Below are 27,366 nucleotides of genomic sequence, written 5' to 3' on the forward strand. Positions count from 1 at the left end.
GTTTGGAGACAAAGTTAGAGAGGTAAGACTGAGATGGGTTGGAAATGTACAGAGGAAAGTTATTGGATCTTGAAGATAGAGCTGGCAGGTAGGAGGTTTATGGATGTAGTGAACGAGGATATGCAGGGGTTGGTATGGCAGAGGAGGATGCAAGGGGAAAAAGTGAGGTGTGTGCAGATGAAATACAAATAACAATTTATGAACATTTTTGCGTTGCGGAATATTCAGTAAAGTAAATCTATTTAGGCCTTTTTTTTATTTCTTTGCGGCCAATGGTTGAATCCTCTGTCAATCAAACCCTGGTGTCTCTGCCTTTTCCTGCCCGTCAGAGGGTTTGTTTTCATGCGCGCTGCGCGCAGGCCGTCAGGGAAGTGGTGGGCGTTCCTCTTCATTCGCTCGTAGACTGTTGATGCTGAGAAGAATTTCTCCTCCGCAATCAGCTCTTCAGATGTTTCTCCCTACGCTTGTAGAGGACATGCATCATTTTAAACCCAGTCGAGACAGACTGTACACCACCAGGTGTTGCGGATGTTGCCACGTCCGAACGGGGACGATCATCCTGGGAACATGGTACATGGTACGTACTGTGGTTCGCAATGATAGGGGTCAGTAAGCTAACGTTAGCTAGCACTTTACCAGTTCCGTTAAGTTCCCCAAAGTAGGAAGTTATGCAACGAAGGATGTTAATACAAGGTGAAAATGGCTCTGAGAATTTGTTGCAGTAGTTTTTAGGGACTAAAATATGAAGTAGCTGTTACTCTGGACTCTTTATTCGTCGAGTTAATGTTAACAGAAAGCTAGGGTTAGCAATAACCCGCTACCGCTGTCATGTCGGATTTTGCTTTCTGTTAGTCTCAAACTCGCACAAGTTTGAAAAAAAAAAAAAATCGGTTAGAAAACTAAAACAGAGAAGACGGAGTGGTTCATCATTTTTTCGAAGTCATCAGCAGCTGGTTGGTTATTATGCGTATTAAAATACATGAAATTTGACTTGCGTAGCTGACATTTCGCTAACTTGCTAACATAGCGTTTATCAAATAGTGGCAATAATAGCAACCCAAAAAAGCAAAAACGCGCATTTAACACAATAACTACTTATTGTGTCTCACATATGTGGTGATGATGATGGCAGTCCTATTAAAGTAGTCAAAAGTAAAGTAATTGGGCATGCCCACGTAGCTAAGGTTAGCTAACTGTTTTTTGCGCATCTTGTTGCTGCAGCTCTGCTGGCTGGTTAGAGTTAAATCGCTCACTGAATTAATCCCCTTTTCCTTTGCCCACATCACGTAGCAGATGTTGCATGCTTTGGTTGCGTATGTAAATCCCGCTTTGCTTTTTTTATCCCTCTGCAGCTGCACAAAATTTGCCTGGTTTAATCACGTGAACTGCGACTCCCAAAATCACTCGGTCGTGTCCATAATGCTCTCTCTACTGCAGTCGGATAAATGAATAACAGTCGTAATCGACCGGGGTGTCATTTTTACATTATTAAATCCCACCGTTACAACGTATCAGATGAATGTCTGGTAGATAAATAAATACTAGCAGTTACACACATTATACCAAGCTTATTTTCTCAAATTAATATCCATAAATACTTCGATGGAGTTTATAAAGTTAAGCCCTCCACTCTTTCCTTTGTTGTTTTGTTATTGTTTTGTTTTTTAGCCCAGCTCAAGCCGTACATTTATATGTTTGGTATTGCTCACTATTTCGGGTGGGTGATATAGCCTCAATATTACGTCGCAGCATTTCAAGAAAATTTGCAATAATTATATTTCTGACAATATAGAAAAAAATACTAAACAGTGTGTTTTTTATATTTGCAGGCAGCTGCATTTGTAAGTTGATGACCCAGTTCCTAATTTAAGGTGTGAATCAAATAAAACAAGACGCAAACAGCATGATTATAGTTCGACAGTTGTAATATATCTGATGACAGCATAAATCAAATGTCAACACAAAAGTAGCCCAGGTAGTTTTCTCTTGGGATATTTCAAGTAAAAATAGAAAATGTCTGCTTAACACTTTAGTTTAAATAAAGTAGTTTAACCTTGTAATACTACAGGAGCTGTACAATATTGTCAGCAAAAAAATCTACCTGAGATGTTGTATCTTGTGAGCTTTTTAACCAGCTGTTGAAGCCCTACTACAAGGTAACCACACGAGTAATTTCCAGCCACTGTTTGCTCTTCCTGTAATGTGTAGTGCATCTAACAAGTTGCAGTGCTGCTTGGTGGAGTCATTTGTTTATATTTACGTTGAACTTCACCAGCTGTTAGTATCTCCTCCTTTCCAGAAATTTGATTCCGTTCATTTGGATTTTAGTAGGTGAAATGTTTAGTCACTCATCCAAGTGAGTGGATATTATTCATCCTTACCTGGATGATTAAGCTAGCATCAAGACATATATCCTGCCTTGTAGCCTGGTTGTACTCGACTGTGTATTTTTTTTATTTATTTTATTTTTTTCTTTTGAAACAAGTGTGTTGTTTCCACGTTTAGCAGGACCATTTTTCTAGCATATTTTGTAAAGTACTGCACTTTGTTGGAGGATGTTGAAGTAGCTTCCTTTTTAAGTAATAAATTATCATTGGACCCGTGGCTCTTGCTTTCATGTTCAAGCTTGTATCCTTGTTGCACACTGGGGAACTTTAACACATGATGTTGCTATAGCAGTGATATTGTGATATGACACTTTTATAACACGTGGTAAAAATGATCATGGCTGTTATAATATGGCACAGCTCTACTCACTGTGCATTCAGACAGCGCTACACAACAGCAGGCTCTGTAATTTTCTGTACAGAGTATGTTCTAACATGGTCTTTAATGTGGTTTCGGCGTCTCAGGCTTGTTTGTTGTTACCATTAATGTAAAAAGCGGAAGTAGAGTTACTGAGAGAGGCGACATGAAGACGTACCTACTAGCTGGGGACTTTATTATAGTTGATGCAGCATGGTGGTGCAGCAGTTAACAGTGTTGCTTCAGCCAGAAGGTTCCTGTTCTGAATCTGCTGGCCAGCTGGGGCTTTTCTGTGTTTAGTCTGCAAGTTGTCCTTTTGCTCGTTTGGATTTTCTCCAGGTGTGCAGACTTCCTCCTACAGTCATGCACGCTAGGTTAACGGATCCTAAATTGCATGCATGCTGGTGTCAGCAATGATAGAATGATTTAAACTAAATATTCACCTCTTTGTCAGTAATTTTGATCTAGAAATTTTAAATATTGTGTCTCAGATGTGTCAGAGTCACTTAGTCTTAGCAATATATATGTGGTCACATTCAGTAAAGAAACATTAGCTGCAAGTAAAGATAGCTGGTAGTACTAATTGGTAAGCTAGTGTCATACATTACAGATTTTAATTATTGAAAGGTGTACTTAGTTTTTTGTAGTGTTTCTTTTTTAACAATTTTGAACAGTTTCTGCTTAAATTGTGCTACTTTAGAATGTTTGGGGATATTTTTTTACTTTCAAGCTACAATTTTCTCAAGTGCTTATCCAGCTGGGGCTCCCAGTTGTCAAATAGCAGGTGGAGTTTATAAAAAACAGGTTGCAGGTCCATGATAAAGTCAAACTAGTTGAAAGTGACTTTGATCACTTTAAGATAAGGAGAGTGTTTTCCTGTTTCACTGTCCACAAATGAGTCACCAAAAACATTTTTAAAATAGTGTTTGGTTTAAGCTGTCAGTATGTGGGCTGGTTTTTCAAAGGCACCGGGTCAGAACTGGTCCCGTGGCCCATTTGTGGGAAGTTGATAATGGTGTGTAGCAGTGATTAATTCGGGCATCCACGTTTGGCATAATAATGATTTTTCAAGCAGATGATATCAAAGGAGAATTTGAAGGCTACATAACAGAGACCCAGTGTAGGTTTTATTTATGTCAGTGAGTAATTGGAGCATAAGTTGAAGGGCACAGGTGTAAGGGGGCTTCCAGATTGGGTTCACTTAATGTCTTTGGGCTTAAACAGTATGTGCTAGACTCCTAATTTTGAAAGCATTCAAAGAAAACAAAAACAGAACAGTTTCTGAAAGATATTGTTGTGCCTTCTTGAATCATGGAACAAGATGAATACCCAGATAAGGCAAAGGAGAAGGAGGTTTTGCAATCTTGTTGTGATCTTTATCTGATCATATAAGTTTACTTCTCTTCCTTTTACGTAACCAGTGGTTTCAGTTGATCTTTTTCAACAACATACTTGTTGCTGTGCCTTTCAGCTTTAGTGTTGGCATGCTTCTGGAATCTAAAATGTGTCCTGGTAATTGTATGTTCATCTACTTCTGGTGAAGCAATACATATCTATGTATTTTAAAGCCCATTTTAACCTTCTCTTTCCTTCACTCAGGTAGTGAACCTGTTGATGGGCATCCTGCTCACTGTCGCTGTGACCCACCCAGAGAATGTCCCCACTATCGACCTGCAGTATGAGGTCATTGACCACTATTTTGCTTCTGACCGGATGTCTGGTAAGTAAAAACAAATTGTCATAAAACTAATTTCATAACAAAAAAAACTGGATTGTATTCTGGTTAGTGGATCATACACCAGTATTAACTTTCAAAGGTTGGTCTTTGAATTGTGCGGTGTCCTATGGCAGTAAGGTCTTGTGCTCTGAGGTAGAATGAGTGAAACATTAGTTCACTCCATTGGAATAAATAGTGGAGCCATGCCTTTTCTTTTCAGTGCTTTTCACTAACTCATGAGTCGCTTTTATTCTGTGGTTGATCATGTGATTCATTTTCCACTGGGAGATCAGCTCCACACTGACTGCAAAACAAAATTCACAAGGACAGCAGAACACTGTTAAGTTGTTTACGTGTCATCTTAAAATGTAGTTTCGGGTGTGGTGCCACTGGTGCTACTTCCTTTGTGACTCCTTGAGGATTTATGTTTGTTTAGATTTGTGTGTGCGCGACGGGGCAGGGCTGGCAGGACTGAGTGCGCGTTCTGTTTAGCTGGCAGTTGTTTTGTTGGTTGGCTTGGTGAAGGCCTCTTCATTTTTCTAAAACAGTGACTCAGCGAGAGAGGAGGGGCCACATCGGCCATGGGGTGACCTTCCCATAACAGGCTTGTGCCAGCACACAGGACATTGGAGGATGTCCACTGCTTGCAAAGGCAATCTTAATATTCAGATGGGTTAAGTTGTTAAAAGTCATGGCCATTAGGGCAGCTTCATCAGCCTCCACTCATTCAGCAGTTGAAGTCATTTTAAAACGTTGTGCAGCTGATAGAAAGAACAGGTGAAAGTGGCTCTGTGGGTTTGAGGTTAAGGTCATTTCTTTAAATACTCCTTTTAGATATGCTGGTATAAATAGGAAATCCTGTGTTAATAATATCAGAATTATGAGTTGATGAAATTTTAGCTGTTCGTCTTCCTGCTTTAAAAAATATAATATAATATATTATTGCGGTGCGTGCATTTGCCCCTATCAAATTTATTTTTCTTGAGCGGCAGTCCCCTGTCAGGTTCATGCATCAGTGAACATGTTGTTCTGCCTGAGCTACTGAATAACGGAAGATTTTGTCTGGACCGCATTGCTGTAGTTGCTCACTCACAGCATCTCCAGTGCAACAGGCAGAACAGTTCAGTATGAGAGAGACTGAGTAAGTGATGAGGAGAGAGAGGAGGATATGAAAGGCAGACCTTTTAATTATCCCAGACTGAGTTTCATTACGTCTTTACTGACTGAAAGCGAGAGGCTTAATGCTCCCCAGAGCTGGCCTTTAAAATGGAGTGAACTGGAAAGAGAGAATCCCTGGAGACTGTTCACTTAACACTGAATGCAGTTGCCTCAAAGACCACAGGCAAAAATCCATTCTTCCTCACTTACTGTATGTTTAACAACAAAGCCAGTGCTGTAGTAAAATGTAGTAAAATCTTTAACTGTATTCATTCAGTGTATTCCTTCTGTCTTTTTCTCATACAGAAAATGCCTGTGTTGGATTTGCCATCTCTCTCTTGATGCTCACTATCAGTGCCATGATGGTGTACGGAGCTATTACTGTAAGTGTGCACTGTAAATAATCTTTTTTTTTTTCTTTTTAAATCTCTTTGACTGCGTGTAATATATTTAAAGTGTTGTCGTGTTTTTTTTTTAATGCAAAAATGTAATTCCAAATGTCGTGTTTAAAAGTGTAAAAGAAAAAGAAGCAGGATAAGAGGTAACCAAAGGAGAAAAACACGCCAAATAGCCCTGATGTCACGGGGCTGAAGCACACAATGCTGTGATCTTATTGCCTGTCGTCTTTACCTCACAGGCTTGCCTGATGGCATCAAGACTGACAGGTTTGATAGCGTTTTGACGTGGACCTGTATTTAGCTGCTAGTATGGATGACTGCACAGTTAAAAGTATGACACCCATCTGCAGGCTGGGTATACTGTGCATGCTGATTACTGTGCAGGTAGAAACCCAGAGACAAATGTGGCAGATACCCTTTTCCACTGTAGTATACCAGGTACCCCTTTTAGATTCCACCCTCCCCATTATAATAAGTATTTAATTATAGTGTACCAAATCCAAATTCCTACTTAATGTTAGCAGTGAAGAAGATTTTTGTCAGAACCTGAGTACACTGTGCTTTGGTAGAAAGAAAATGTATCAGAAAGGACTGTTTTGCTGATTTAAACCTTCTCTGTATATATTTATGATAATGCCTGTTTATATCCATGGGTGCTCATTGTTAGCTGTTTGTGTTTTGTTTACCTCAAAGCACATCTGATATTTCAATCTGAGCAGTGGAAAATCTCAGAATCGTTACGTTTAAAACTTGGAAGAAGACTTCTTAAGAAATGAGTAGTGCACCCACAGCTGTATGATTTGTAGATCTAAATAAACCCTAAACATATTAATGTTATCTTAACTAAGACAAGTGTTTAGAGATAAGGTTTGAATCTGCACTATGGTTCTTCCAAAATTATAAAAGATCTGCCCAAGTGATTCATTTTTTAATCATCTTTCTTTCTTTCTTTCTTTCTTTCTTTCTTTCTTTCTTTCTTTCTTTCTTTCTTTCTTTTTTTAGCATCGTGAGGGCTGGCTCATCCCATTTTTCTGCTACCAGCTGTTTGACTTTGCTCTGAGCTGCTTGGTGGCCATCAGTTCTCTCACGTACCTACCCAGGATCAGAGACTACCTGGACCAGCTGGTCAGTTCAAAGTCCAATGTTATTTTTCACAATATCTCAATCTGACTACACCCTTTCCATGACAGTATCTTTACAACTTCTCACTTGGCCCTCATCCAGTATCGCCCTCTTTGCTCGCTCTAAAGATTTAGTGATTCACACCATGCCCAGCTGGAAACTGAGATTTCGGACACTTATTAGTCATCATTTTCCATAAGTGCTGTTGCATAAATGCAAAAGTTGTTAAGGAGGTAGTGTACTTTTGTGTCACACTGGAAGTCTCATGGACACTACAGCGTATAAATGTAACTGGCTCTCTTCCACAGTCTGTCTTTTAACCTGTCTTCCTCCCATCACCCCCAACCGGTCGCGGCAGATGGCTGTCGCTCCATGAGGGGAGGGAGTTTTCCTCCCCACTGTCGCCAAGTGCCTCTTCAAAGAGCGTTGTTCGATTTTCTCTCCATTATTGTAGCGTCTTTACTTTACCATATATAGTGCCTTGAGGCATCTGTTTTTTTGATTTGGTGCTATATAAATAAAGCTGAGTAAATGTGCACATTTATACATCAAACACTCAATTAGTAAACAGTCAGTATTTATAGGGAGTCCTTTCAGATGCAGCCATGACCAATGAAGCAACAGTCAACAGTCGCCGTATCCACAACCTAAGCTTTTCATGCTTCTAACGCTAATAAGAGAGAGAATTCTGATTTTACCATACGGTTTATCTCTACATGTACAGAGATTATTTCCTAGAGGGAAAAAAATGTAAGAAAACAGATGAGCTCATTGTTATTCTTTCAGTAAGGGGGCTTCAGAAGGAAAAAAAAAGAAAACGATAGTAGTCTTTTTACATTTTGAGTGTGGACGTGCTGACAGTAAAGTGAGTAAGAATCAACATTTTGTCTCCTTTTCTTCCTCAGCCGGATTTCCCATACAAGGATAACCTCCTCTATATGAACTCCAGCTGCCTGCTGCTCGTTGTGCTGGTCTTCTTTGCCTTCCTCATCATTCTCAAGGTGAATCTATCAATTATTCACAGTCAGACACAGTTATATTAGGATGTTTGTTTGGTTTTGGCATATGTGTTCATTTAGGAGGAGGAGACGGGAAGCTGTCGACTGTAACGATACAAATCGTTTTCCCTCTGCTTTCCAGGCTTATTTGATCAACTGTGTGTGGAACTGCTACAAGTATATTAACAACAGGAACATGCCAGAAATCGCTGTGTACCCTGCCTTTGAAACCCCTCCCCAGGTATGCAAGCCGCCTCAGCATCTATGAACAGAAAGTATTGAGACACTGGCACCGTGATGCTGTAGTTGAGGCAGCAGGCGACACGGTGTCTCCACACTGAAAGCTGACCTGCTGAGAGGATAGTCTCACTCCAGATATTCTTTACGCCGTCTTTAAAGAAACATTTAATATTAGTTATAAAACGTCTTATTTAGGTTGCACTAAAACATGCTTCTACTATGGTAAAATTAATTCATAACTCAGGCTAAAATCAACAATATAAATGATTTAGTTTGCCGGTTATCTTCTCAGTTATTAGACTGAAAATGTGCCTGTAGACAAACAGAAGTTGCCAGCATTCACATTTAAAAAGCTCCGATTCACTTTGTGCATTTTCCTTTATTTTTAATCGAGTTTCAGAATAATTTCAAACTAATTTTAACTTCACTGATGCTGCTCTGCTCAGAATGTGCTGAATACTGCAGATGGGAGTTCTGATGTCCTCACAGCTTAATTTCATTTATTAATGTTGAATTCAACAAAGGAACTGAGAGTCACAGAACATGACTCTCAATTCCTCTTTTCAGAGACATTGCTGTTTATTACAGAGACTCTGCTTGGTTGGGTTTTTGGTTTCATGTTGTCTTTTTCCCCCTCCCTGTACAATGAGCCCTCACTACTCTTTAAATGTTTCTCTCTCTTCTTTAGTACATCTTGCCTACTTACGAGATGGCCATGAAGATGCCAGAGAAGGAGCCGCCTCCTCCTTACATGCCAGCCTAAACACCAGCCCTGTTGCCAAAACACACACGCACACGCACACACAGCCATCATATGCATTCCTTCTTGCCCTCACCTCATCCCCGACCTCTCTGACCTGTTGTGTAAGTGTAAGACCACTGAAAATGTTTAGTTCAACCCTCCCACCCGCCCTCAGCCGCTGTATTTCTATAGTGTCTATAGAGCGTTCTGGAGATGAGAGGAGAAAGGTGGCAAATGAGAGCATGACTGAAAATAGATGAATGAATGAATGTGTTTAAAAAGAGGCACAAGTGTATCCCTGTCCCACCCCCATCTTCTGCCAACATTTTTTTTGGTGTCTTAGTAAAAGGGATATATGTGAAAGTTAAACTGCTTGAAATGCTCTTATCAATCCAGCACATCCCATTAATAGATTGATATATGAAGTTTAAAAGAAAAACAAACTGACAATCCACTTATTATAGCACTTATTGTTGCATTGTGTTACAGTTTTCCCCTCAATCATTAAGAAGTAAATGATTCTATCTCAGTCTTGAATGGAGTCTGTAGCATTTTTTGTCTGTTATTTATTTAGCTTCACTGTAATTAAGTTTTACCCCCACCTTAGACATCATCACCACTCTCTACTGCCCCTATGTGTTGGCTAAGGTAGTAAACTGTGTTCCAGCTAAGATAAACAGTGTGGGGGCAGAGGGCACTGATGGTGGATCATTTTCTCTGCTTTTTTTTTTTAACTTTTACCTGGTACCTGTAGAAAACCGCTAGTCTTGTGAAAATTAGTTGTTGCATGCTTATCGGCAAACCTTACCCTCGTTCCTATATTGGTCATATGATTTATCCTAGTAGAAATACATTTGACTTCAATAAACCTTTCAAAACTATTACATCTTAGTTCTCGTCTTTTTTTCTCATTATAAATAAACTGAAGGAAAATCGAGAGATATTAAAAAGAAGGAGCTCTCACTACAAGTCTTGAAATAGCGTTAAGGACAAAAAAACAACCACATGGTCTCATAGACTCATATGCTGGTGATTGATAATACTCATACGCCATCTAGTGTCAGCAGGTAGTAATACAGTTAGTGTTTTGGGACGACCTCAACCCAGCCCTTATTTCTTTATTTTGTTTCCAAGTAGCCAGACTTTCTATTAATTTTTGAAAGTGGTCTTAAACAGTAATTCTTCAGACTTTTTTAAGGTAATGTGTTATTGTCTATAGCTCCACAGGTTTTATATTAAGTTATTCAAACTCTGGACTTTGTTGGTAGAGTGTATTTCAGACAGCATGTTTAGATCAACAAAATCACATATTTACCACTTTATTGTCCCATATGTTTTCATTATGCTAAAACAAGATTTGCATATTTGCAGCACTGTTGCAAAAAATTGAAAAAGTAAGAACAAAGAAACATTTTTGGCTCTTCTATACACCTCCTGAAGTTCATGACCCACCTTTTTGGGGCAGACACTTTGACGTGTCTCACTCAGGTCTCCTCCTACTCAGTGGCGGTTTGACCCCCTGATCCTCACAGACAAAGTATTCAGAGAGGTCAGACCACAGAAGGCGCTCTGCACACTGAAATGATGAAGGCTTTTCACTGGATCCTCCTGTACTGTGCTGCACCCCTGCTGTCTGATGTACAGGGCACATACCACCTCATGGCAGGGGATCCCGAGCTAATGGCTGCTCAGAGTTACGCTCAAACCAGAAATAATGGGCGCCCACCGCTCAGGACCCTGAATCCAGCAAGTAAGTCTTTAATTTTTAGTATTCTGGTTTTACATAAAAGTCTAGCAGTGGTGGAATAGGTAGGCTAGGAAAAGAAATACAGCAGCTTAAAAACATTTAAGACATTTAAAATATCAGAGAGCAGAGCAACTAGAATTTGACTCCCAAGTTTAGTGGAGTTGACAAAGTACAAGATACTTGAGTGAGCATACTTTGTCCACCGCTCCTTTCTAGCAGTATTATTTTGCTTTTTTCCACAAAAGATTAATGCACATTTTTTGTAGTAAAAATCATTCATTTTTAATATTACAGATATTTCATTCATAAAAATTCATTCTAACAAATAAATTTTACACTCTTCTCAAACACATCCTGCATGAATTCTCAGATCTTGGCTGGGGGTTTCACAAGCTCTGTGCAGACTATAGTAGAGGCTTGTCTGAAACAGCCCGGATGGCTAAATGCACATACTAATAATTTGTCTGTGATCCTAAGTAAACAAAAGAGATTATTGCACAGTATATTTTACTTACTACACAATGTCAACTTACACAACTTTCCTGTTTACCTTCTACCAACCTACTAATGTTCTCATCACTTTTCCTTTCTGGTGGCCTCGTAGTTCACAGAAGTGACTACACGTATAGAGGAAGGTATCACTACCACTACCAGCCACCAAGGATCCTTCCACCGGTAGTGTATCACCCCATTCCTCTATCTCCACCAGTGACTTACCACAGACCCCCAGTCCCCATATCACCTTTTCACCACACATTCAAAGGCCCAGGTGTGCCACATATGCATCACATACACAAAGCTCTCTCACCACCACTGGTTCGCCATCCCCAACATGGGATCAAAGACCCGTTCCCTTACAAAGTGAAAGGTCTCTGCCCCTCACCTGTGGTACGCCCTCCAACTGAACCAGAACCGACAATTCTACCAACCCTGCCAGCGAGTACAGTGCCACCGGTGACCGCTGTGATGCCAGTGTTGGTGACCACTGTGCCACCAGGGAAGACCACCACTCCTGTGACGCTACCGGTCAGTACCCAAAGCGGCTTCATCACCACCGTCAGTCCTGTGCCGACAGGTAGAATATTACCAGTCAGGTTTGCTTTCCAAACCAACCAATGCTCTTTTTTTCAGGTCAGATATTTTAGTTCCATTTCATCAGTGATGTTTATGTAAAGCGGTAAACACTCCGGAAATGATCTAGTTTAATGTATGTGTGTAAAACCGGACTGGCAGGGATTCTAACTGCCATTGACATGCCATTTTTCATGTGTTGGGCATAGGGCATCCTTTTCATTCAGGAAAATGACATGAAAGGATAAAGCATGTCTCTGATGGACTGTTGAATCCCTGAAATGATGCATAGTATGTCAAATAGCATACGGTATCATTTTAGAGGAACCACCGCGGCGATGCTCAATTGTTTCATTGAGTGCATCCCAAAGTATTCTTTCTTCTTTTGTGGATGAATAACTACATAATGACCTCAGAGAAAGTACAAGTGTTTGTCTGAATAACGAACTGGATTTTTTTTGTATTATATCGATTTAATCCTGCCATGGTTTGATCACAGAGACAGACTCTCAGTGCAGAAGCCGTTCCCTGGACCTGGTCTTCATCATTGACAGCTCTCGCAGCGTGCGTCGAGGAGAGTTTGAGAAGGTAAAAATCTTTCTGGCTAACATGGTCGACACTCTCGAAGTGGGCCCAGATTCCACCAGGGTGGCTGTGGTCAACTACGCCAGCACGGTCAAGACAGAGTTCCTGCTCAAAGACTATTTTAGCAAACTAGACTTGAAGAAAGCCATCTCCCGCATTGAGCCTTTGGCGACTGGCACCATGACCGGCCTCGCCATCAAAACTGCAGTGAATGAAGCTTTCACCGAGCAGTCTGGAACCCGGCCTCGTTCTAGGAATATCTCCAAGGTGGCCATCATCGTGACAGACGGGAGACCTCAAGACCAGGTGGAAGAAGTGTCTGCTGCAGCCCGGGGAAAGGGTATCGAGATCTACGCAGTCGGGGTGGACCGTGCAGACATGCGATCCCTGCAGCTGATGGCCAGCACCCCTCTGGAGGATCACGTCTTCTACGTGGAGACCTACGGCGTCATCGAGAAGCTCACGTCCAAGTTCAGAGAGACCCTGTGCGGTAGGACAAAGAGGGCCTGCAAGACCTTTTTCCATCATTAAGTCTGGTTCTAGTTCCTCAGTAAGGGGCACCTACAGTCCACAAGGGGGAGGCTTTTGTGGGTCATTGACAGTTATTGGTAAAAATGTGAAAAAAGTATTAGAACAGATGGTCTCAGCCCCCGTATGGACTGCAGATGTCGGCTCTAGAACGTGCTTGTAGTCGCCAATTTAAACCCACGGAAAGTCTTAAGACTGTCAGCTTCTCTTTAAAAAGCAAAAAGTTTATATGGTGATCATAGATTGATTATTTTTGCAATCAAAGCGTCCCAGTTCTCTGAATTTTTCCTCAGTCTGTGTTGAAAATAATTCAAACGTAGAGTAAAACCTCTCTACAAAACTTTTAAACATTTGGAAAACTGATTAGAAAGCATTCAGATAAACATAACATGATAAGTGAAATCCATCCATATAAGCTGATTTTATTCTTTTTGAAACATAAGAAACATCGAATTTTCAAAGTAAATTTATCAGACACAATGATCAACAATCAAAAAAACAGTTTGCTAACTTGTGTGACTGCTCTTCAATTACGTTCGTGTACTAAAAGACAGATGTTGAAGGTTTGAAATGGATGTTTTGCTGTATTTGTTTCTCCATATATGTGAATTTGTGTGCGTCTGTTTGTTAACTGTCCAAACTGATGTGCTTTGTTATGTTACCTCAGTTGTCCAACACACAGCAGTTCACAGATGCGGTGAAGGTGTTTCCGCCATATGTGTGGTCAACTACAAATATCTTCGAAAAGTTTCCAGTCATAGTTTTTTAACTCGTGCATGCAGAAAAAAATCGTAAAATTCCAAAATGTGAAGTAAAAAATAGCTTCTATCTTTTTTAGCATAGTCTTACGTTTCACAAGCTACCCACCTTGCTTGCACGCATAAAACTGTACCCATGCTGCCATCCCTTAATCCTGGCTTATTCTAGGTGTGGACCCCTGCTCCATGGGACACGACTGCGAACACATTTGTGTCAACAGCAACGCCTCGTATTACTGCAAGTGCCGGAAAGGTTATATCTTGAATGCGGACAAGAAAACATGTTTCCTGAAACGTAAGAACATACTGTGTGGATTCCTGTAGCTCTTTGGTGTCATACTAATGCTGCTCATCAGTTTAAAGACATGTGTAGATACCCAGCTTGGATTCTGATCAGGGCTTCATAACACTGCAAAAATCCTGAATCTGTAGCAGATGGTTTTGTTTTTTTGGACAGTTTACATGAAATTTGTACTTTTCTGCCTTAAAAAGCTTCCATTCATTTAAGCTTTGTTTTGTTCTCCATCAGCAGTCTAGTGGGGGAAAGTGGCGTGGGTGGTGCTCTGTGTGCTTTTTCACTCTCTGCGTGATCTGTTACCCTGATGTGAAATTTGCTTTCTCCCGGCAAAGAGGTGAAGGTCGAGGTGGTGGAGGATCCCTGCAAATGCGAGGCTAGACTGGCTTTCCAGAAGCAGACGCAGGCAGCCATCCAACAGCTCACAGCCAAGCATATCCAGTCTGTTGTTTCAGATGGACGACAGTTTATTATGAACAGTCTCTGCAGCTGACAGCTGATGGTTTCTTCGTGTTATTATTGTTACTGATATTATTGCTCCATTGTATAATTGTCAAATAAAAGTCCTTGACTCCTCAAACTTGCTGACGTGACTGGGAGAATAGAGCGTCTTGAGAACACGGTGGGCCGTGCCTGAAACTTTGCACGTAAGTAAGAGTCAGCGGCTTTTTCCTCCATGATTGGTAGTAAAAGGTTCCCACCCACTGGGAGCAATCTGACCTCCTGATTATTTATTTTCCGCAGAGCCAGATGACTTTTGTTGCTCCCACAGACTACTGCATCATGGGGAGGAACTTCCTGTGATCCACTCTAACTTCAACCACAGACTGAGAGAAGCGATGACTCACAAATCAACCCCCCAGGTTACTGACTGCTGAGCAACAATGTCTACAAATAAACTTTATTTTAACTTTTTATTGATGATTTTTCCCCCCCAAATCTACTGTAAATGTTACTTAAACTAAACCCCCAGGAGCATATTAAAATATATAGTAATCTAACATTTCTTTAATCTTTTTTTTTTCTATTTTGTATAAATGAATATTGTATATATTAGCCTCGTGCTGAATTACACGTAGCCTTAATAAATGTGCAACTTGAATTCAACTAAAAATACAGAATAATGAATATTTTCCCATTTATCGGGTGGTGACACAAACATGTATCATACCATATATATATATATAATAAAAATTCCATTAAAATTTAATCTAATCTCATATTTGCACATTTGTTGTTGTATTATTTTTGAAATAATATTACATGATGCACTCTATAAAATACATATTTAAAAAAATACAATTACTATCTAAAGATGTAACAGCGTTATAGTAAATTCTTTAAGTAGTAAAATTCTAGCTGATTGACTGAAAGATGGCATTTATTTTGTGAAAATATTTAGGATTATAACTCTGCATTCCAGAATTGTTACAGTTTTTGTATTATTATTTTTTTAGTTTAGTTTAATTGTATTTACTATTCAGTGTATTTTTCCTTGTTTAAGCGAAGCTTTTATTGTTTGGAGATGATTAGTTTCATTGGTTTTAATGTTAGTTTTAGTCTTTTGTAGATGTTACTGTATGGAGGAAATATGCTAGATGTAGGAAAATGAACACAAATGTTACCAAAAAACCCAGAATTTCTTTAAAAGCAGGTATCTTAATTAAACGTGTCTGTTTAAGCCTCACTGCTCACTGCTTACCCAAAAAGATTACTGTAAATGAAGCCTGGCACTGAATGATTTTTCAAGTTTAAATAAAATTAAAATTAAATGTATCAAACTGTCTCTGTAACTCTTCTAAAATTCATTCCAAGTCCTCTCAATGAACATCTATCTTCAAAAACTTGAAGGTATTTGGGAAAACGTGTCTGCAGATACAAAAGAGTCTCTTACATAACTGTACATTTTTATGGCATACACGTATTTCTATGTCAACTTAGAAAGGCAAATATGAAGGTAAAGCTCTAACATTTCTGTTTACAGTGCGCTGTAACACCGTTTGGCTTCACGGTAAAGATGTGTGGGGTCAGGGGGAAATCAGTTTTTAAACCTCTATTTTTTTCACTCAGAAACATCTTTGATAGTAACACAACATAAAGCACGATTAAAGTCTACAGTTTACTTCTCTGACTGCTCTGAGTTGAAAACTTTCTGGTTTTACCCTGCTATCTTTTACGCTTTGGCTGGTGCCAGAAAAACAACAGACAGAGGTCACCGTGTCACCTCTGGAATGACTTGGCAGCACAGACAACAGAGCTTCTCTGTCTGCGCTGTCTGTGTGAGTCAACATGCCAACGTTTACCTCAGGTCTGCTCTGGATCCTCTCCCTCCCTCCTTTAAGCAGACAGCTGTTTTAGGTTTGTTTGCTATTTCAGTTCATAGTTACCACACACACATACACACACACAGGCACAGAGAGGTGAGCCCACCAGTGTTTCGGGGGGAAAAACATGAATGGGACTCACATGCAACCAAGAAGAGGAAAAGACACTACAACGGATGTCTCTTCAGGAGGTTTAAATAGCAGAATCTTCTGCTTACATTCATTGATTACTCTGTTACTTTAACAGCTGCACATGTCCTCATTGAAATGCTTTTCTCTTGTCTCCTTATAATAAACCGTTTACCGTTTCTCACAAGTGTTAAGCTGGGGATGGTTTAAAGTAACCATATGTGCTCGTCAGGGGTGCAAAGCAGTGAACTCCCTGCTAGGTTTTTAAATATTAAACAGCTTAGTATAAAACCTGGAAACAGGAAGAGAAGTGAAAATGACCAGAATTTTCATGACCGAAAACATTATCCATCTGTCTCAGGCTCCAGAAATCAAATCAGCCTCATGGAATATTTCTTGTAATCACTAATCCAGACAATAACTGTTTTGTCATTAGAGCAATAAAATAGAAAATGGACTTTGACTTGTGTAACAGCCAAATCTCATGATAAGCAGTCTGTTCTGTAATTGCGATCGATGTATCTGAATGTATCACAGTGCAGACTGAGAGTTTTACATCAGTTGCACTTCACATGAGCTCCACATTGTCAGCGTTTTTCATCAGACAATTTATTTTGAATCTACATTTCTATATCATGTTTGTGTTGTATGATGCGCACACAGAAAGGTTTATTTTTATGTTGTTTGTTGCCACGGTTGCATTCATTTCTACTTAATTTAAAAATCTGCCAAATATGTAAATTACTCATAAAAGTGTAGACAGCTATATGTACGAATGGCACATATGTTTTACCTTCAGAGCGACTCTGTGCTGTAGTTCACCTTCAATAGGACCCTCTTATTGAAGGTGTGTCTTTCCTGGTTCTGTCAGTTCACAGTGATCTTGGATGTTTTGTGTTAATTCTCTCAGCAAACAGCAACATTTTGGGTGATGAGACTCGGCGGTGCTGAGATTTCTGAACATTATGTTTTCGTCATGATATCGGCGTCGAAATAAAACAGTTAAATCTTAAATAAAATGTGACAATTTAGCACATAACCGCAAAGCCGACTTCTTCCTCTTGGATTCCTGTCATGTAATAATTTACAGTCACACTGACGTGAAAATTAGTATATTATATCCGTTTTCTCAGTAGTGTCAACAGACAGTGGCCTACATGCCCTTCCTCTGGTCAAAACTGTCTCTGATCCGTTTCAACTCGTCCACACAGTCTGGAGATAAATGGGCTGTAAAAGGGAAGTGCACAGCCTCTGAATGACCTTTAGCTCTTAGGGTGTAATTTGTTTTCAGCAGGACAGTTGACTTCTTCACCCTGGACATTCTTCCTTACAGAATTCCCTTCTTGTTGTTCACTGCAGTGAGAGTTCCCATTGTCTTGTTACTGGTGTTTGGGGTGATTAATAAGCAGTTTTTTTTCTTTAAAATATGAAAAAACGTCTTTAAAGATATGACGCCTCTTGTTGGATTTCCTACTCAGATGCTTTTTATAGATATAATCAATATTATTTGCATTAACTGCATCATTTACTTTTTAAATCAAATCCAAGTCGAGTCTGACACCTGCTGTTAGAAAAAGAAAGCACAGTTTGATTTTCACTCACATGGTGTTTTGTCTTCTGTAACATCCATCCATTTTCTGCAACATATCCAATTTAGGTTCACATTAGGGCTCGAATGTATCCCAGCTGACATCACGGAAGAGGCGGGGTGTATCCAGGACAGGTTTCAAATCTATCGCAGAGCTAATACATAGAGACAGACAACCACTCACACCTACAGTCAATTTAGACATACCAATAAAATCTAACAAGCATGTTTTTGGACTGTGTGAGAAAGCCAGAGTTCCTGTAGAGAAGTCATGGAGACACAGAGAACATGGAAACTCCACACAGCCAGCTGGTGGATTCAAACCCAGGACCTTCTTGTTATTAGGCGATGGTGCAGGTAGATAGTTTGCCCCCTAAGAGGCACAGTAAAACAATAAGAAGATAATCTCTCTTCCACAAATGTGTGTACACATGAAAAATCAAGAAAAACAGAGAAAGCTGGGAGATGCTTGATGTAGTTTAGTAGTTATTATGAGCAAAGAAAATAATATAGGAAAGGTGCATTTCTACAACAACTAAATGAAGAAAATGGGAGAGAGAGGAGAACAGATGGAGAAAGGTTAGAAAGGAGGGGGTGAGGGCATCTATGAAGAGGATGGAAAGGGGACAGGCAGGTGGTCCTGATGGCACACCAGTGGATTTTTAACAGGTTGTTTAATGTAATTATTGGGAGCGATCGGATGCCTGAGGAATGAGGACGGTGTACTGGGACCAGTTTTCAAGAACAGCGATGATGTGTAGAGCTGTAGTAACTGCAGAGGGATAAATGAGCCATACCATGAAGACATGGCAAAGTATTATTAAAGGTATGTTAAGAGGACAGGTGACAATCAGTGAGCAGCAGTATGGTTTCATAATGTGAAAGAGCACTACGGATGCAACGTTTTCTTTGAGAATGTGATGGAGACATACAGAGATGGTGCTTCACTGTGGCTTTGTGGCTCTAAAGAAAGCATGTCATGGGGCGCCAAGAGATGAGCTGCGGTACTAGATGAGGAATTCAGGAGTGACACATAAGTATGTCAGGGTGGTACAGGACATGTATGAGGACAGTGAGACTGTGGTGGGGTGTGCAGTAGGACAGACAGGTTCAAGGTCGGGGTGGTATTACATGAGGGAGATGCTCTGAGAAGCTTTCGAAAGTGGTGATGGACAGGCTGACAGATGAGGTCAGGCAGGAGTCTCTGTGGACAATGCTGTTTGTAGATGTCAAATCTGTAGTGAGAGTAGGGAAGAATAGAGAAGAGGAATGAAAGTCAAGCAGAAGACCTGTTTGTGAATGATAGAGTAGAGACAGCGAAAGTAAATGAGTTTCTATACCTTGGATCAACCATCCAAAGCAATGATTAGTGCACAAGACAGACAAAGTTGATGGTTTGGACATGTATAGAAGATAGAGATTAGATGAAGGATGTTGGCTTTATAAGGAGCTGCCAGGCAGGAGGGAAAGAGGAAGAGCATAGAGAATGGTGCTTCGTAGTATTCATAACAATAAAAACGATTTTTTTTTTTTTTTTTTTCTTACTAATAAAGGTTTTAAAACTTTATTCGTGTTTAGTACCATGAACCCTCACTGATCTACGCCGACATGTGAACCACGCTATGATTGGACAGTTTGTAGTGCAACGTCACATCCGCAGGTGAAAAACAAGAAAACCTTTCGCACACATGGAGGAGAATAGTTCCCAGATACTCGAAAACGCCCACGCTGAGTTTAAAAGGGAGAATTTTAAAATGGCAGAAGAGCTGTACACAAAGTTTATTTCTTCCTGCTTACAGTCCAGGTATCGTCATTTTATTCTGGAGACGCTAAAGGCTAGCTGTTGTCGTTTATAACATGGTGGTGTTACGACACATTCTGTTACACATTAAATTTTGTGACCCGTTGTCGCTAACTGCTAGCTAATTTCAGTTCCCTTCCTCTCTCTCATGTTCACATTTAACTGTAGCCATGATTTTAAAAGGGGGTTTTAACTGTGTTATATTTGAACAGGGAATGTGAAGCAAGCAGTTTAGCAACTGCTTATAACAACCGCGGGCAGATAAAGTACCTCCGGGTGGACTTTCGTGAAGCGGTGGATGACTACACCTCTGCGACACAAGCTGACAGCCAGTTTGAAGTGCCTTTCTACAACAGAGGACTAATTCATTATAGATTAGGTAAGAAGAAGCAACAATTAAGCGACAGACACAGCTCGCAGCAGCAAGCCAGTTCACATCAACAGCCAAAAAAACCCACCTCAGCTTCCGCCCATTACCTTCAAAATAAATGTCTTTTTCTCTGCTTCGTTTTTATTAACCTCTGTAGGTCCTATTTGAAAACAGTCCACTAAAATGTAAATAAGAATCACAAATGAATAATGACAGAAGTAATTCACCCATTGTATACCATATAAAGAAATATAAGCACACACTGTGTATTTATATGTGTGAGGTCAACATATAGGTTGAACATCTCCATTATAGCAGACTTGCCTGTGTTTCCTCATAATCATCATCTGAAACACAGATGACACTATGTCTATTAGAAGAATGACATGACTCCTTCCAATTGCGTTGAAAAGGTGTTTTAAACTATTTTGGCTAGACAGTATTTATGATACAAGTACAAGTCAGGTTTTTAGATCCAATCATAGCACAGAAACAGCTGTTATCAAAGACTCACAGAGAGTTTTGTGTTTCAGGTAGTACATTTAGATCTGCAAAAATAAAAGCTCGGAGGTTCCTCCGTTCTTGGTCCATTATTCTGACATGCTCCTGCTTGGTACTATCATGAAGGATTATTATATATCCTATCACTTTTATGCATATGATACACAGCTGTACCTACCTATTTATCACCCTTTTCTCTGAAACACTTTGAAAAAGACAGGAGCCATGTTATCATTTTGATCTCAGTTTTGATCGTTAATTAGCATAATGTGCTTTCTAGGTTTAAATATATATCAATAGTTATATATCAACTGACTCTTAGAAATGGGTCCGTGCATTCATATCGAGGAGGTTAGACTACTATAACGCTCTATTTGTAGGATTATCCAAATCATTAGTAGGACAACATAAACTCATTCAGAATCTGGCAGCCAGAACCCTTACACGTATACACAAATTTTAACATATTGTCACAAAATGTGGCTTAAAAAGAGATGTGATGATGGCTGCACCTCCACTGAAAACTAAAGATGATTACAAGAAAGGACAAAGACAGCAAAGGCAAAAGACATTGTATATAAGAATAAATGCAAGACAGTAGAATCAGTAAAGGCTTCTGAAATCGTCAACTGTTATTCTGTAACTGTTTGGTGCTTTCTTTTCTATGACACTAGATGGAGCTGTGTATTTGCAGTCAAACCTGCCACAACCCTTGTGCTTTTACTGCCCAACAACTGCTGACTCTTTAAAATCCAGCCTACAAGTTTATTATAAAAGATACCCTTATATTTAATATGTATTTACAATTTTTATTATCCTACAGGCTTTTTTGACGATGCCAAGAGCGATTTCCAGCAGGCATTAAAGCTCAACCCGGATTTTGAAGATGCCAAAGTGAGCCTTCAACAGACACTTCTGGACCAGGAGCACAAGATAAACAGGGGATACTGACAGCTTCTGAACCTACATGTCACGTGTAACCTCTAATCCTGCTGATAACAAAATGTACACCAGTGCACTTAATATCAATAATTGTCCAACTGTTTTTATTCGCTTGTGATTTTTTTGTTTTTAAATATAACGTCATTTGCACAAAGAAAGACAGAGCTGAAAATCAGAGCATAATTGATCAGATGAAGCAGACGTCCCACTGGATCAGGGGCCATAGTTGATGGATTTTTATTAAGAAGAGCATTAATATTCCTTTTTCACACCGACTCAAGCGCCTCTCAGTTAGTGAAAAATTGATATCCCTTCATAAAGGGCCGTATAAGACTGTGACTGGACACTGCAGACTTATCGACCCATTAGGTGAAAGCCTGATAAATGTTGGAGCCCCCTGTTGAAGGTTGTAGGAGAGGCTTTGTGACTTTAAATGAACCCTAATCAGAATCTGACATAAAATAATAATGAGGAATGTCTCAGCTGCATAAAGCACACTTTGTGTCCTAAATTGAAGCTCAGACACAGCTTAAGTTTTAATACAACAAGGTGATGTGGTTTTAAAGGAAGGAAGTCAGCAAATATAGAAACAACAAACATACACAGAAGACAATATAAATATAATATAGACAAATGTAAATAGAATCACAAATCAATGACAATAAATTATTTAATGACACATGTCTGTCTCGCGCTTGCTTATTCACACAAATACAGATTTTGTGATGTCCTACGAGAAGCAAAGGCATCATAAGTGGAGCCTCCCCACAGTGAGTGAGGCAGGAAGCATCACTGATGCGTTTCACCTGTGCAGAGGTGATTACCTGCTGTATAAAACAGCTGCTGACGCCTGAGTGAAGCAGTCAGCTCTTTTGCGTCGGAGCTGGTTTGTTGGTGGTAGGTCTTGGGGGGGTTTCAATGCCAAGCTCTGGTTGTGGTTGGTTTCAGTAAAGTTTTGTTTTTGCATGGTTACATTGACACTGCAACATGTGGCGGCTTAAAATCATGTAAGTTTAAGTTTAGTCTTGTTTAGTTTTCTGACGGTTACTCTAATTTTTCTAAAATGTGCATTTTTTTTTTTTTTTTTTTTTTTTTTTTCCTCTCTTCAAGTTTATTATGGAACTTGATAGCTGCAGTAATTGTTTTAGGTCAAGCATGGCCAAATACGAAGCTCGCTTCACAGTCAAGTAAGACTAACTCATGTTAAACTACTCCAGATCAATTAAGTGAGGCTACACAACCTGACCATCGTCTTCTTTCACAGGCAGTGGTTTAAAGGCAGACTGTTTAGGAAATCTAATGAGGCTGTCAATGGACGAGGCTCTAGCAGTGGGGAACCAGCTTGTAGTGGAAGCCATCAGTGAGTTAAAGGGCTAATTAGGAACAGGCTGTGTCATTGCTTTGAGAAGAGATCCCTCATGTTTGCATGTCATCTTCAGATGGCACCCAGCGTGTCTTGTTGACACCCACCTTGGCTGCTCAGTGTGGGTACAGCATGGAGTCTGACCCCTGGGGTAACACAAGAATCTACACGTCTCTGATGGGCTGCTTTGTGGACAACAAGGTATGTTGAGCTGAGGTGGAACTTTTTTCTTTCCAAACATTACAAATTTAAATATCACCTAGATTTTACTTCAACCTTCCATTTAATAGAAACCTTAAACTTTTAGGTCTGCAAGTTTTGCAAATGAGTACAGGTAATAGTGTATCAGGAACAGACTTTCAGGGGGAACTAACTGCTTACACTCTTCTCTTATAGGATGATGCAACATTTAAAATTGGCTTGAAACTCCAAATGTACAGCCAGAGGCCATCAGATGTGGTAACTCATGAAGTGAATCAGATGTGCAGCTACACTCGCTGGGCCCCTAAAGAGGTTCTCTGTGACAGGAACTACATGGAAGTGGGTTACGTAACACTGCCAGGTTTACTTTAATACTTATGCCCTTCAAACTCTTCAATTAGCTTTGTCTTGTCTTCTAGGTGTCAAACTACTTGATGAAAGCTAATCCACAAACTAAGCGGCCGGCTCAGGATCAAAATGTTGACTCATATCTGCTTGAGGTGCCTAGATTATAGAGTTAAGAAAATTGCTAAATGCAATTCAATGAAGGCTCAAAATGTTCCATTTTTCTGCAGGACTCTGGTGCATCACATGGTATCTGGAAGATGACATTTTTCACCCCTGAACCAGTGGTAATGGTGCCAAGGGAGGCTGAACAAGCTGGCTACAGTGCAATGACTACCTCTAACAGACTGATTATGCGAAGCCCTTACAATACACCAGAGACCTTCTCAGAGGATGTAAGGATTACTTCATAATGGATAATTATTTCTGGTAATTAAAAATGACAGTAAAGTCAATATTTTTTTTTTTATTATTTTTCCTTAAGGTGGCTGGAATCCCCATGGAAGTCTTCAAGGTGAGCGTCTACAACAAGGCAGAAAGTGGTCTGGGTATCGTGAACTTGGCAGCAGCTTGTCCCACAGGTGAGCATCAAACCTTCTTCACAGTAAGCATTAAAGTGTAGAATTGTTAAGTTGCTTCCTCTCTTCTAGGGGGCGTACTCTTCACTGAGAGTGTGATCTCTTGGTACATCCCTCGCCGCATGACCCCTCTAATGGACGGCACATTCAGAATTGTAGAGATGCACATGGGCATCAATGGGCAGAGGCTGGATAGGTCTCAGATGGCTGCGAGAGGGTACACACTATCCACCACAGACTTTCACATTGTTGCCGAGATCCCAGTGGGATCACCCGATGGTTACTACAAGGTCCGGAAATCTACCTCAACATGGAACTTGTGTTTGTATGTACGTTTTATTAAAATGCTATAAATAATTGCAGAGTCATGCCCCAGAATACCAGTACCATGTCACCTACACTGTGGAGCCGATGCTCGAGGTACTCTGGAGGGCAGATGGGACCCAAGATGATATAAAATACAAGGTTTTGTTCCCCATTACAACTCCTCTGATGCCCAGACCTCCCCATGTGGAAGATTGTAAGTCCCACTTAAAGGTAAAGAACTGAAAGTCGAGCCTGCAGAAAAGCCTAAACGTGTGGCTTGTTCCTCAGATACGGTTCCAGAGGACGGTGTGTTTAGCGTCAGGTTGGGGGGCTTCTTTCATGATGTGGAGCTGAAGAACATCACCTTTGTTACTGGTGTTCTCACTGTGGAGGAGAGCAATGCCAGAGGCCTGATTGTCCAGGAGCACATCTACACCAATGGCACAAAGGGCTTCTCTTTACAAGTGGCCTTCGATGCCGATGTTGTCCTGAAGACCGTATGTGGCCAACTATTGGAAATTGCACTCAAGATTGTATTCCAACTGCCAACATGACTTTTTTTTATTTTTTTTATTTCCCCCCCTTAAGAATCCCGAACCCTTGGTTACAACCTACTCTCTCCCTTTGACCGTTGGGCTGCTCATCCTGCCTGATGGAACTTCCTTTGCTCATGAGGTGACACTGCAGGCGTCTCTGCAGGATGTTGGTGAGACTCTTTTCTAGAATTGAACATTGAGCTTTGAACTCCAGATGGTTGACTTTTCTTTCCCTTGCAGTGCTGCCTGCACTTACTGGCACCTGTGATCAGAAGCACTTTTACATCAGGGTGAAATGTGGCAGTCAAGGCCGTAATTTTGAGACCACGGTTGGAATGCGACAGCTAACCCCCGACCTGGCTAAAGCCTACAAGCTGCAGGAAAACCGCACACACTTGATCCTCAGAGTGCCCTACAATGCCCAAGACTCAAACTTTGAGGTGTATATAATATGACTCTTTGAAAACCTTCCAAGCATAGACAGGAAAAGCCCTGTAAATGCCAGTCTCCTTAGGATCAGAATTAAATGTGCTCTGAACATTTTCTTGCAGCTGGTTTCCTCAGTTTCCATCCAAGCCAGACTTGACATCGTGCTCTGGGAACCAAACAATCAGTGGGTGCTTGGTGACCTCTCCCTGGCCTGCAGCTTCCCCTTGATGACAACTAGTAAGATTTGATCACTTAAACTACTCATTAAAGTAACAAACACAATCATAATAATGTCTACTTTCTTCAGAATGCTATCCTAATGGAACAATAACAGCAGTGGCTGTGAAGCTGGAATCTGTGCCCAGTCTCGTCCCAAGTCAGCTAACATTGAAGGACCGGTCTTGTAGACCAGTTTTCAGCAACGATCGCTTTGCCCACTTTTCTTTCTCTGCAGATTCATGTGGAACAAGTAGAACAGTAAGTTTACAGACCTTTATCAGTTGAAAGTGCCTTTTGGGAAATGTGTTAATCAACTTGTGTTTGTTTTAAGTTCTTTGACAACTACATGCTTTATCAAAATGAGATCAGCCTGTATCACAAGGTGACAGCAAAAACCTCACCTGCTGAACCTGGGTACAGGTAGGTAGACCTGACCAGTGAGTTATCCTGATGAACTGCTGATTCAAAGTTTAATGTGTGTGGGGGGTTTTTTTTTTTTTTTTTTTTTTTTTTTGTGTTTTTCCATCCTGTTTAGGCAAACCATCTACTGCTACTACATGGTCAACAAAACACAAACTGTTGCATTCAGTCACAAACCAAGGAGCTATGATCCTAAAGCAGAAATTGGGACAGGGCTGCTAATGGTGCAAATGAGGCAAGCCCAGGGTAAGTCTGACAGTCGGTTTGCTAAAAGGTGGAGAATTTGACGTCTGTTCTCTTTAGGTGTATACACCGCCTTAGAGTTCTAATTGAGCTTCTCTTCCAGATGCTGCTTATCAGCACTTTTACAAAGCTGAAGATTATCCACTGAAGAAATACCTGAGAGACCCCCTGTTTTTTGAGGTGGTGCTGATGCAGTCAACAGACCCCCAGTTGGAGCTCATCGTGGAGAACTGCTGGGCTACTCGTCAAGAAGACAGGACATCTGTACCCCAATGGGACATCATTGTGAACAGGTGATGGCATTAAGTAAATGCCAAAGTGGAATATCTCGACTACTTCAACTATGTAGTCCAGCTAACTTTGCCATAGTTTAGAGTGGGTGGTTAATTCACTTGGAAAATTAGTCTTCATGGTACATTTAAATTACTTTTTTCTCACTAGTTGTGAGAATCGCGATGACACCCATGTGACGGTCTTCCATCCAGTTAAGGATAATATTGCCATGCCATCCCACCTCAAACGCTTCTCTATGAGGATGTTCACCTTCACCAATAACAACGAAGTTCTGAGAGATCAGGTGATTCAGGCAATCTAGTCATAGGGCTGTCTAATGCAATACTGTATCAATGTGTGCTTAACCTTCCAGTCTCCCCACAGATCTATGTGCACTGTGATGCAGTGATTTGTAATACAAATGGCCCACCAGATGGCATCTGCAGAGGCCAGTGTGTGCATCCCACAGGCGCAAAGGGCACTAAATTTCAAGGACTAAAAGGTGCTAAAAGGGGTACGTGTTAATGGTGTAAGTAAGACTGGGACAAACTTCAAGTTTAAAGTGCAGCTGGTGACTTTTTTCTTCCCCATTTGCAGAGCAAAGAAATACAGAGTCAACCCACCAATGGCAGCTGTCCTCTGGACCCGTCCTACTTTCAAATTGATATTTCAATAAAAAAAATCTTAAGCTATA

At 40.4% G+C, this 27,366-nt stretch overlaps 4 protein-coding genes across 4 annotated transcripts; all 4 read left to right on the top strand.

Moving 5' to 3' along the window:
- The first annotated feature begins 342 nt into the window (after positions 1-342).
- Positions 343-10,001, top strand: laptm4a (lysosomal protein transmembrane 4 alpha). The gene is made up of 7 exons (XM_084953461.1): positions 343-577; positions 4,345-4,465; positions 5,927-6,003; positions 7,021-7,143; positions 8,046-8,141; positions 8,281-8,379; positions 9,067-10,001. The coding sequence occupies exons 1-7, from the start codon at positions 410-412 to the stop codon at positions 9,139-9,141; spliced, it is 759 nt and encodes a 252-aa protein (XP_084809587.1). The 5' UTR covers positions 343-409; the 3' UTR covers positions 9,142-10,001.
- Positions 10,002-10,119: 118 nt separating this feature from the next.
- matn3a (matrilin 3a) lies at positions 10,120-14,741 on the top strand. The gene is made up of 6 exons (XM_084953462.1): positions 10,120-10,870; positions 11,472-11,942; positions 12,438-13,013; positions 13,979-14,108; positions 14,435-14,538; positions 14,686-14,741. Exons 1-6 carry the CDS (start codon positions 10,702-10,704, stop codon positions 14,739-14,741), a joined length of 1,506 nt encoding a protein of 501 aa, XP_084809588.1. The 5' UTR covers positions 10,120-10,701.
- A 5,050-nt stretch (positions 14,742-19,791) lies between these two features.
- ttc32 (tetratricopeptide repeat domain 32) lies at positions 19,792-22,438 on the top strand. The gene is made up of 3 exons (XM_084954307.1): positions 19,792-19,949; positions 20,159-20,325; positions 21,641-22,438. Exons 1-3 carry the CDS (start codon positions 19,834-19,836, stop codon positions 21,766-21,768), a joined length of 411 nt encoding a protein of 136 aa, XP_084810433.1. The 5' UTR covers positions 19,792-19,833; the 3' UTR covers positions 21,769-22,438.
- Positions 22,439-22,536: 98 nt separating this feature from the next.
- Positions 22,537-27,364, top strand: zpax1 (zona pellucida protein AX 1). Its single transcript, XM_084954287.1, has 21 exons — positions 22,537-22,766; positions 22,870-22,946; positions 23,024-23,119; positions 23,199-23,323; positions 23,519-23,662; positions 23,743-23,823; positions 23,899-24,063; positions 24,153-24,249; positions 24,319-24,536; positions 24,610-24,766; positions 24,841-25,049; positions 25,141-25,258; positions 25,329-25,528; positions 25,640-25,754; positions 25,825-25,994; positions 26,068-26,156; positions 26,272-26,402; positions 26,503-26,692; positions 26,841-26,976; positions 27,057-27,186; positions 27,270-27,364. The coding sequence occupies exons 1-21, from the start codon at positions 22,747-22,749 to the stop codon at positions 27,335-27,337; spliced, it is 2,736 nt and encodes a 911-aa protein (XP_084810413.1). The 5' UTR covers positions 22,537-22,746; the 3' UTR covers positions 27,338-27,364.
- Positions 27,365-27,366: the final 2 nt, after the last annotated feature.

Source organism: Perissodus microlepis, chromosome 15 (genome assembly GCF_051167445.1).
Source record: "Perissodus microlepis isolate ML-2025 ecotype Zambia chromosome 15, ASM5116744v1, whole genome shotgun sequence".
NCBI lineage: Eukaryota > Metazoa > Chordata > Actinopteri > Cichliformes > Cichlidae > Perissodus > Perissodus microlepis.